This window comes from Erythrolamprus reginae, chromosome Z, assembly GCF_031021105.1.
Source record: "Erythrolamprus reginae isolate rEryReg1 chromosome Z, rEryReg1.hap1, whole genome shotgun sequence".
NCBI lineage: Eukaryota > Metazoa > Chordata > Lepidosauria > Squamata > Dipsadidae > Erythrolamprus > Erythrolamprus reginae.
Genome location: NC_091963.1, coordinates 117955432 through 117967359, shown reverse-complemented (window position 1 = coordinate 117967359; position 11928 = coordinate 117955432). Strand labels below are relative to the sequence as shown.

Below are 11928 nucleotides of genomic sequence, written 5' to 3'. Positions count from 1 at the left end.
ACCTGTGACACCCGTGCCATAGGTTCGCCATCACTGTTTTAGACTTATATACCGCTTTACAGCCCTCTCTAAGCGGTTTACAGAGAGTAAGCCTATTGCCCCCAACAATCTAGGTCCCCATTTTACCGACCTTGGAAGGATGGAAGGCTGAGTCAACCTTAAGCCTACTGAGATTCGATCTGCCAAACTGCTGGCAGCCGGTGATCAGCAGACGTAGCTTGCAGTACTGCACTCTAACCACTGCACCACTGAGGCTCTCTTAAAAAAAAAATGGGATAGATATTTTAGGTCTCAGGTTATCTGTGGTGATGCATCAGTGAAGTTGGAGAGTTATTCGTACATGACCAATAGCGATACATATAATAATAGCTCAGGACTTTGTTTCCTAAGGAACTGAATTAGTACAGGTGGTTTTCACAGAGATATCGATGTTTGTACAGGTAGTGCTCACTTAATGACCAGCTGCTTAGTGAGCATTGGAAGCTACAATGGAGTTTCAGTGGCTGCAAACACGCACACATTACCAGATTTTGGATGCTTGGCAGTTGTCTCTCTTTTACAGCCAGTTGCAGGGTTCCACGGTCACATGATTCAGAGTTTACAATGTTTTGTCGGTTTCCAGCCTTTTTGGCAGTAAGAACACATGGATTTACTACAAAGTTGTAAAATTGAGTCTGGCAGGGGCGGAGTCCCATTACCGCTGTTACCATGCGCCCCATGCGCAGCTTTGGTTCTCATGTACGTGTGTGCATACGTCCCAGCGTGTTTTTGCTTCTGCTTATGTGCAGGAAAGAAAAACACTGAAATCTTGCGAGGGGGAGTTTGTGGGCACGAGAAATTTCGGCGATTATTTTGCTTTGCACATGCGCAGAAGCAAAAAAAAAATCGCCGAAATCCTGCATATGCATGTGTCCCGTCATGAGATTTTGTTTCTGCGCATGCACACAGAGCAAAGGTTTTCTGGGACGCAGGCAAGCACGCAAGAGAACTGGAGCTGCACACGCAGCATTCGCTACTGGTGGGCTGCCCTCTACTGTACTGATAGCAACTCACTCCTGGGTTATGTTGAATGCCCTGAGTTTCAATTGTCATGACTTAGAATGGAAATCATGGGCTCCGTTATAAGTCGAATACCCGTGCAGTGGTACCTCTACTTAAGAACTTAATTTGTTCCGTGACCAGGTTCTTAAGTAGAAAAGTTTGTAAGTTGAAGCAATTTTTCCCATAGGAATCAATGTAAAAGCAAATAATGCGTGCAAACCCATTAGGAAAGAAATAAAAGCTTGGAATTTGGGTGGGAGCAGGAGGAGGAAGAGAAGGAGGAAGAGAGTCACTGCCCAGAGCGAAAGGAGTGTTTCTTTTCTCCGGGCCCTGGCAGAAATTTATTCCCTCTCCAAGCGCCCAGAGAAAGGAAAATGCTCCGTTCACTCTGGACTTCCAAAGTCTCCTTAAGCGCCACCGAAAGGTTCCTCTAGCAGCCCAGAAAAGCCCGAGATGGTCGGGATTAAATGGGGAATGGCAGGAAACTGGCCGGGCCTTCGTGCCGCTCTCAAATTTCCTGGGAAATTTTTCCGGGCTTGGGTTCTTAAGTAAAAAATATTCTTAAGAAGAGGCAAAAAAAATCTTGAATACCCGGTTCTTATCTAGAAAAGTTCTAAAGTAGAGGCATTGTTAAGTAGAGGTACCACTGTATTTTTATTACCATTAGCACAACAGCTGGGTTTTGGGTAAGGGAGGCAAGAATCAAGAGAAAAGTTTAGGTTCAATTTTCAGTTGAGGGTGTAACTGGGATATAATCATTTTGCTGATGCAGGTAGTCCTCAACTTATGACCACAACTAAACCCAAAATTACTGTCGCTAAGCAAGACAATTGCTAAGTAAATTTTGTCCTGCTTTATGATGTTTCTTGCTACGGCTTATTTTATTTATTTATTTGATTTCTATGCTGCCCTTGTCATAAGACTCAGGGCGACTTACAATATGTAAGTTGTTAAGTGAATCACAATATAGTTGTTAAGTTAGTAATACGGTTGATAAGTGATTCTGATCTCCTCATTGACTATATTTGGCAAAAGGTCACAAAGAATAGATCAGATGACACAGGGACACTGCAATATTCCGTTGCCAGGTGTCTGAATTTTGCTCAAATGGCTCGAGATGCTGCAACGGGTCATGTGAAAAATGCTCATAAGTTGCTTTTTTCATTGCTGTTGTAATTTCAGTCCCTAAATGAACTGGTATAAGACTATGAGTTTTTACAGCTAAAGATTTGTTTGTTTGAAAATTAGTAGTTTATTTTGTTTGGTATTTAAGTCTATTCATTTCCATCCTGCTTATTATTGTAAAGATAGGTAAGAATGAGCTAAGGATGTAAGCACCCTGAACAAGACTGCCACAAAACAAAATTAATGGAGACTAATGTTGGCAGCAGCAGTGCTCCAGTGAGCAAGACACCACCATGACAGATCAGTGCTATGGAATGACACGCTATTGAGGGCATTAGGCACAGCTGTAATGGTAATCTTAGAACACCTGCTAGAGACTTGCTTTGATTCATTGAGTTGGGGAGGCAAGTAGATGACAGGTTGTGTGAGGGCACCAGGATTCCAGTAGATGGTCTACGATTTTATGCGCTCAAGTGCAGCTGGATTGTTTGAATCTTGCCACAATTTTTTTGGTTTGTGCCTTTTCTTCCTGGTATTGTGTTGCTGTCCTTTCTTGATAGATGTATCAACAGTATGCAAATTTGAAAGGCATATACAGTGATCTCTCGATTAGCGCGGGGGTTACGTTCCAAGACCTCCCGCGCTAACCGATTTCCGCGTTATACTGGATGCGGAAGTAAAAACCACCATCTGCGCATGTGCGCCATTTTTTCATGGCCGCACATGCGCAGATGGTGGAGTTTGCGTGTGGGCGGCGGGGAAGACCAAGGGGAGGTTCCTTCAGCCGCCCAACAGCTGATCTGCTCCGCAGCGCGGAAGCAGCGAGGAGCCGAAGATGGGGTTTCCCCGTTGCCGCGCTGCAGAGCGGATCAGGTGTTGGGCGGCTGAAGGAACCTTCCCTTGGTCTTCCCGCCGCCCAGGCAAAGGGGAAACCCCAAGATCACTTGCCGCTTGCCGTATTGCAGCTTGGAGCCTTGCTTCACCTTCGCTGCAATACGGCAAGCGGCAAGCTGCCTGGGCGGCGCTGGGGCCATGCGGAGCCGCTCATCTAGGGGGGCGTGGACCGGCAAGGTGCCCTCCGCTCTCTCTCTTTCTCTCCCTGTTACCGGTGTGGTATAAGAGAGAGAAAGAAAGAGAAAGGAGAGCGACTTGCCAGTCCACGCCCCCCTGGATGAGCGGCCCCGCATGGCCCCAGCGCCGGACTCCGTTGCCGAACGCCGAAACCGGAAGGGGCGAGGTGGGGGGGGGGGAGAACGGGAGGCTCAGCATTCCGTCAGTCGCAGCGCTGACTGTCAACTTTTCTTTTTAGCACTGGGGAGGCAAGTCAGCTCCTGCCCAGTTTTAAAAAGAAAAGTTGACAGCCAGCGCTGCGGCTGACGGAATGCTGAGCTTCCCGTTCTCTCTCCGCCCCCTCGCCCCTTCGCCCCCCTTTGTTCCTAGGAGAAGTGCTGGTGAGGAGCAGAAGGTCTGTCTTGCCTCAATCCCCAGCACTTCTCCTAGGAACACAGGGAGGCGAAGGGGCGAGGGGGGGGGGGGAGAGAAAACGGGAGGCTCAGCATTCCGTCAGTCGCAGCGCTGGCTGTCAACTTTTCTTTTTAGCACTGGGGAGGCAAGTCAGCTCCTGCCCAGTTTTAAAAAGAAAAGTTGACAGCCAGCGATTGTTCCGCTGCCGCCAGCATGGCCTGGCTGGCAGCGGAAGATGTAACGGAGCCCACGGGGGATTCGCCTTCCTCCCACCCGCAGCCGAGACTGATCGTGGGCTTCTTCGCAACCTCGGAGAGCTTCCAGGGCATGAAAGCTCACGAAAACCAGGAAGCTCTCCGAGGTTGCGAAGGAGCCCACGATCAGTCTCGGCTGCGGGCGGGAGGAAGGCGAATGCCACGGGGCTGGGCTCGGCTCCCCCCTCGGCTCCCCCCCTTACCAGCCCCGCCGCGGAAGGCTCCATTCTGTTCCCTGCCGGCCCGATTGAGCGGCCGGCGGTCTCCATTCAGGGAACCGGCACCCAGCGTCCCCACGCCGCCTCCACCTCCCGATAATGCGCCCGACCTCTGCCTCTCTCTTTCTCTCTCATATACCACGCCGGCAACAGGGAGAGAAAGAGAGAGAGAGAACTAGCGTGGACTTATTTTTTATTTTTTAATATTTTATTTTAATATTTTATTTTTTTAATTAATATTTTTTGAAAAACCGCGTTGCAGCGTTTCGCGCTAATCGAGACCGTGCTAATCGAGGGATCACTGTATATGCAAATACACTGCAACTTACAAGGCAGAGGCCTCAGGTTCAAATCCCATTAAGGGTGTGGCTACCTGATGAAGGCAAATAAGCCTGAAATAGATCTATAGTAGTCCCCCTTCCTTTTCATTATCAGCAAAATATGTATATGTATATACACAATATATATACAGTATATATATATATCACATGTTTTTGCTGAATATTTTAAAATTAAGGGAGACTAGGATAGTGCTATTTCGGCCATGTTCTGGCCTCATCAGCTAGCCATACCCTTACTGGGATTTGACCCTGTAGCGTCTGCCTTGTAAAGCAGAGTATCAACCTCTAGACCACAGGAACTGATCCCTTCAGCTTTGTACCAGGGAGTGGCTATATGTTTTTTCTGTTGGATCACCCTGGTACTGAGATTTGAACCTGGGGAGTCTGCCTGCATATATATATATGCAGGCAGATTCTCCAGGTTCAAATCCCAGTACCAGGGTGATCCAACAGAAAAAACATATAGCCACTCCCTGGTACAAAGGGTATATATATATACCCATATACAGTATATATATGTCCAAGTAAGGGTATGGATAGCTAATGAGAGAAAAATAGCTTGAATTACATATCTATATTAGTCTCCCTTCCTTTTCATTATCAGCAAAAATATGTTATACACGCACAAACACACATTCAATTTTATTTATCTTTTATTAGTTTATAAGTAGCTTAATATCACAGAGTGTGGTGGCCTAGTGGTGAAGATGCTCGCCTCCCACTTGGAAGGTTGGCAGTTCAATCCTAGGTAGCAGCAGATGTTTCTCTCCTAGGTAGAGCACAAAGAAGAAAATATCTTCTGTGAACACAGCATACATAGCATCAAGCAGGGCACCTGGATATTAAATACTCAGCTCCATCCAGTTGCCCTGAATCTAAGGCAGTGTTTCCCAACCTTGACAGCTTGAAGATATTTGGACTTCAACTCCCAGAATTCCCCAGCCAGCATTCGCTGGCTGGGGAATTCTGGGAGTTGAAGTCCAAATATCTTCAAGTTGCCAAGGTTGGGAAACACTGCTCTAAGGGATTAAAAAGGGAGTTTTAATGTGGCAAACATTCTTAATACTCCTTCCCTCTCCTATTTTCTCCGCAACAACAGCCCTGTGGGGTGGTTTGCGCTGGGGGGGAGGAGTAATTGGCCCAAAGTCAGTCAGACAGCAAACAAATCAGTAGGGTGTTGTTGTTGTTTTAAAATTCCCTAGATATAAAGAATTTTTATATCTCGGATGCCCCTGCTTCTATGTAAAATTATAACAGTAATGGATTCATGTTTTATTTATTTATTTATCCTCTGCTTTTCTATGCACCACCCATAAAGCAGGCGTGCAATATTGGAAATAATCCAAAAGAAAATCAGTTTTACTACCCTGATAAACAACTAGTAGGAGAAGTGAATAAACATGGGCTGGGTCACTGGCTGAAAAGAAGGTATTGAAAAAGGAAGAAGATTCTCTGAGTGCTGTAGCAGACAATGGCTGGTCTCGTGTATCCGTCTGCCAGAGTTCAACAATAGTAAGGGGGCAGTGGCTTGCTGTTGAACAAAGTGTATGAATAGATATGTACAGGGAATACAAATTTATGTTGCTAAGTGAGGCAGTTGTTAATGTGTTTTTGCCCCGTTTTACAACTTTTCTTGCCATTGTTGTAAAGTGAATCGCTGCAGTTGTTAAATTAGCAACCTGGTTATTAAGTGAATCTGGCTCCTGGTGATCACGTGACCCTGGGACACTTCAGCCATCTTTAATAGGAGGCAGTTGCCAAGCATTCAAATTTTGATCACATGACCATGGGGGGGATGTTGCAGCCGTTCTGTGAAGAACGGTAATAGGTCGCTTTTTTCGGTGCCATTTTAACCTTGAACAGCCACTACATGTACTGTTGTAAGTCAAGGATTACCCTCACAGAAGGGAGCAATGCTAAATGCAGCCTAGTCTCAGAGGTTGTTCAAACCTGGCAAACTTCAGCTCCCATAATTCCATCAGCCGGCACGTCTAGAGAAAGGACCAAAGTGAAGTTGAACCAAACATGATCAAATATAAGCTGTTGATAATGCCTAAAAGACTGTTAGGCTCTTTCTTAAGAGCTCTTAGGCTCTTTCCATCTACCACCAGTTATTTGGGAAATATATAAATACCCAAATTCTTTTTTTTAATTTATATAATTTTGGAAGCCAAAAAAAAAAAAAAGGTATGTGTATAGTGCCCTTCATTTGCATTTATCTGAATTTGATTGAAGGTCCATAGAAAAGCTGGTGATATTAGAGAGAAAAAATTAAGGGAAAAAAAGGCCCTTAAGAAAAGATAACTAGGGCATCGTATTTATTTATTATTTATTTATTTTATTAATCTAACATATATTGCCCAACTCCTCAAGGAGTCTACAACAAATAAAAACAATATTTAAAAGAACAATTAAAAAATAACTACAAAACCCAAGTAAAACCCATACATATCTCTCAATATCTCTCATGGCCGGATCTAGATGGTACCTCATTCAGTCCAGCTGGAAAAGCTAGGTCTTTGTAGCTTTGAGGAAGGCCAGTAGGGTGGGGAGGGTACAGATCTCAAGGGTAGCTGGTTCTGGAGAGCTGGAGCCGCCACAGAGAAGGCCCTTCCCCGCTGCCCCGCCAGTTGCCATTGTTTGGTTAATGGGACCCGGAGAAGACCAGCCCCGTAGGCCCTTATCAGTAGCTGGGCGGTATACGGTAGGATAGTCTGGCCCTATAGGACCACTAGGGCAGGAAATGGCTGTCCATCTCCTCCCTCCCCTCAATTCCTATCCCTTCTTCTTCCCCAGATCAAACTGCCAGTCCCCAAAGGTTTGGAGGGATCTCAGTTGGAAGCTCCCACCCCGTCACACCAGCCCACCCAAGAGAGCAACTTGGATAGCAACCAGACGAGAGAGAAGATCAAGCAGAAGATCAAGGAAGTGGAAGAGAAGCAGCCTGAGATGAAGTCAGGGTTCATGGCCTCCTTCCTGGACTTCCTGAAGTCGGGCAAGCGTCAGACGCTGCCTTCCACCGCCATCTCCTCAGTAGCGACCATGGGGACCTCCAGTGGAACAGCCCCCGTGGTCTCTTCCGCAGGCAGCCCGTCCAAGACGTCTCACCTGCCATCGGCTGCATCCTCCCAGCCCCCACCTCCCTTTAGCATGGCACCACCGATGCTATCCGGCGGTTTGGATGGGCCCGAAGGAGACGCAGCTGGGCTGGTCATGAGTTGTACCAGCCCCTGCAAACGGCTTGATGAGGAGCTGAAACGCAACCTGGAGACGTTGCCCTCGTTCTCGTCAGATGAGGAAGATTCTGTCAGCAAGAACCAAGACCTGCAGAAAAGCATCTCCTCGGCCATCTCGGCACTTTATGATCCCACTGACCGCAAAGATGGAGAGCCCAGCGGTGAGTGCTTGCGCCACACATTCGGATCATGGCATCCCTTACTTTTGGTGACTTCTGCCTTTTATCATTACACGATAGCGTTTTATGATGTGTGTGTTTGGGTTGTTTGGTTGTTTGGATTTATATGCTGCCCCTCTCTGGGGACTTGGGGCGCCTTACCTAGGTGATGTTTCCTTTTAGCGACATTTAGCAACATTTCTAGGGTTTTAGAAGTTGACATTGTACGATCACTACTGCATCTTGTGAAATTTATTTTATTTACTCATAGGACTAATACAGTTGCCTATTCTCGTGCAGTCTAGGCAACTCACAATAATATATTTTTAAAAATAATTTATTATTTTTATTTAGAAAGTTTAATACAAACGCCAAAAATAAAAATAAAAACTCCGAAAATTAAAATAAATGTACAAAGATAATACAATAACAGAGTTGGAAGGGACCTTGGAGGTCTTCTAGTCCAACCCTCTGCTTAGGCAAGAAACCCTACACTACTTCAGACAAATAGTTATCCAACATCTTCTTAAAAACTTCCAGCGTTGGAGCATTCACAATTCTAGAGGCAGATTCTTCCACTGGTTTAATTGTTCTGATGTCAGGAAATTTATCCTTAGTTCTAAGTTGCTTCTCTCCTTGATCAGTTTCAACCCATTGCTTCGTGTTCTACTCTCAGATGCTTTGGAGAATAGTTTTGCTCCCTCTTCTTTGTGGCAACCCTGAGATATTGGAACACTGTTATCTTGTCTCCCCTGTTCCTTCTTTTCATCAGACTAGACATACCCAGATCCTGCAACCGTTCTTCATATGTTTTAGCCTCCAGTCCCCTAATCATCTTTGTTGCTCTTCTCTGCACTCTTTCCAGAGTGCAGAGAACATAAAACAAAGATAACTACAACATTAAAAAGGAAGAAAAAAATATCCATGCCAAATAGATATACATACCCACTTGTACAGTAGATAGACATAATGATAAACGGGGATTTCTAATTAAACAAATCCAAACTGGATGGCACGCTGCTGTAATGCATTCAGCTTGTTCACTCTTCCTTAGTCTTCTCATTACATAAACAAGTAAATAGAAGCAGGATTAATTTGCTTGAAAGTCCACCTGAGGTTATGGTGAAACACTTCTAAATAACCTGGAGTTCATAAGCCTATTTTGCAGGACAGTTTGCAGTTGGTTTATAAATTATGGCTTATTAAAATTTATCCAAGGCACATAAAACTGGTTTTTATATAATTGTATATAATCATTAGCTTAAAGTGTGGAACAGGAAAAAATAAACCGAGCGCACTGATTTGCAGTTTATTTACATTTATGATTGATTAGGTGAGGATTCATAGTTTATTGTTACACCTCAGAAGCGCCTATATTTAATTGCACCTAGCAGCATGGCTAAAATCTAACTAAATATCTGAGCAAATTAAAAATGATATGAATTGAATGCAGGCATGGATGCCTGAAAAGTTGAAGGCATAGTAATATATCATATTTTTCAGAGTATAAGACACACCGGACTATAAGACGCACTCAAATTATCAGCCTATAAGTTTTGGGGGATGAAAATAGGAGAAAGAATCTGCTTACTGCAAAAAGTATCTGCAAATAAATTCATCTGGTTAGCGTCCTTAGCCAGCACATTATTTTATCTCCTGGTTAGGGCTTTAAAAAATCTTTATTCCGAGAGAGTAACAATGAAAGAGCTTGCAAGCCAGTAAGAGCTGGGAATAAGATTAGAAAGAAACATTCGGAGCAAATAGAGCAATGGGGAAAAAACCCTGCAAAGACTTAGGGCTTGGAAAACATTCTTCGCAGAGAGTAACAATGAAAGAGCTTGCAAGCCAGTAAGAGCTGGGAATAAGATTAGAAAGAAACATTCGGAGCAAATAGAGCAATGGGGAAAAAACCCTGCAAAGACTTAGGGCTTGGAAAACATTCTTCGCAGAGAGTAACAATGAAAGAGCTTGCAAGATAAGAGCTGGAAGATTGTTAGCAACTAGTTAGGGCTGAAAAAAAAGCTACATTCAGAGTATAAGACGCACCCAAATTATCAGCCTCTTTTAGGGAGGAAAAAGGTGTGTTTTATACTCCGAAAATACGGTGAATATGTGATGTTATCAGGTTCCTTCATTCTAAGCTCTCTAAAGTACGTGTTGGTAAACAGTAATCAGAACAATATCTCCTCAAATGCAAAGAGGTTCCTGAACAAAATAATGAATCTTCTTGCTGGATGACTCTCCTGTTCTCTACTTTGTTTCCTCTTGCAGATGTGCCACCGGTGGAGGTGAAAGCTCCTAGCCCTACTCCTTCGGTGGAGGCAGATGTCCAACAAGAGCAACCACCTCCACCCATCTCTCCAGTCCCATCACTCAAGGAGCCTCCCCCAGTGCTTGAAGAACTACCACCACCACCACTACCGCCGCCACTACCACTGCCACCGCCGCCGCCACCACCACTACTATCACCCCAGGAATCTCCTGAACCCGAAGACCCTGAGGACACGCGGCCTCTTCACCTTGCTAAGAAGCAGGAGACTGCAGCCATTTGTGGAGAGACAGATGAAGAGGAGGTGGAGAGCGGTGGGGAGGGGATCTTCCGAGAGCGAGATGAGTTTGTCATACGTGTTGAGGATGTTCAGGCTCTCAGGGTATGTAATGGACCTTCAGCCCTGGCATGGGCATCTACCTTAAAGAAACACTTCAAATATTAAAATTGAAAAGTACAGTGGTGCCTCTACTTACGAACTTAATTCGTTCCCTGACCAGTTTCTTGAGTAGAAAAGTTCGTAAGAAGAAGCAATTTTTCCCATAGGGATCAATGTAATAGCAAATAATGTGTGCGATTGGGGAAACCACAGGGAGGCTTCCCCCTGGCTTTTCCGGTCCTGTTTCCTCCCAGGAGATTCCTAGAGAGGCCCCACGGAGGCTTCTCCCTGCCTTTTCCGGCCCTGTTTCCTCCCAGGAGATTCCTAGAGAGGCCCCACAGAGGCTTCTTCCTGCCTTTTCCGGTCCTGTTTCCTCCCAGGAGATTCCTAGAGAGGCCCCACGGAGGCTTCTCCCTGCCTTTTCCGCCCCTGTTTACTCCCAGGAGATTCCTAGAGAGGCCCCACAGAGGCTTCTCCCTGCCTTTTCCGGCCCTGTTTCCTCCCAGGAGATTCCTAGAGAGGCCCCACGGAGGCTTCTCCCCGCCTTTTCCGCCCCTGTTTACTCCCAGGAGATTCCTAAAGAGGCCCCACGGAGGCTTCTCCCTGCCTTTTCCGGTCCTGTTTCCTCCCAGGAGATTCCTAGAGAGGCCCCAAGGAGGCTTCTCCCTGCCTTTTCCGCCCCTGTTTACTCCCAGGAGATTCCTAAAGAGGCCCCACGGAGGCTTCTCCCTGCCTTTTCCGCCCCTGTTTACTCCCAGGAGATTCCTAAAGAGGCCCCACGGAGGCTTCTCCCTGCCTTTTCCGCCCCTGTTTACTCCCAGGAGATTCCTAAAGAGGCCCCACGGAGGCTTCTCCCTGCCTTTTCCGGTTACAGTTTCGGAGACTCGGGTTTGTAAGTGGAAAATGGTTCTTGAGAAGAGGTAAAAACCTCTTGAACACTCGGTTCTTATCTCGAAAAGTTTGTAAGTAGAGGCGTTCTTAGGTAGAGGTACCACTGTATTGTACTCTTAAGCAGAATTGGATGGTTGGATGCTCTCTGTGGGTGTTTTTGATTTCCTCTCTTTCTAGCTGAAGTTTGTGGGAAATATAATCCAGAACACTTGGAGCATGCTAGTTGAGAATTTTGGGTTGGTTTGTTTTGCAAAACTGGGTTTACCCTAAGTTTAACGTTGCAGCTCAAAAAATGATTCAGAGAAGAATTCCCAACATTTAAATTCTCCAGAAAAAAAGAAAATTGCTGATAATATTTGAAGGAGAGAAAATTGTCTGATTAAAATGGAGCAATAGTAAATGATAATCGTTGGAGAGCGCTGGTGAGACCACATTTGGAATACTGTGTTCAGTTCTGGAGACCTCACCTACAAAAAGATATTGACAAAATTGAACGGGTCCAAAGACGGGCTGCAAGAATGGTGGAAGGTCTTAAGCATAAAACGTATCAGG

General features: G+C 45.4%; 1 protein-coding gene across 1 annotated transcript in view; it reads left to right on the top strand.

The window, feature by feature from the left end:
• The window catches only part of PRR12 (proline rich 12), a 50299-nt gene that overhangs the window by 17913 nt on the left and 20458 nt on the right, over positions 1 to 11928 (top strand). The window contains 2 exon segments of the mRNA XM_070729367.1: positions 7240 to 7840; positions 10109 to 10488. Of these exon segments, the coding sequence (XP_070585468.1) occupies positions 7240 to 7840; positions 10109 to 10488 (981 nt within the window).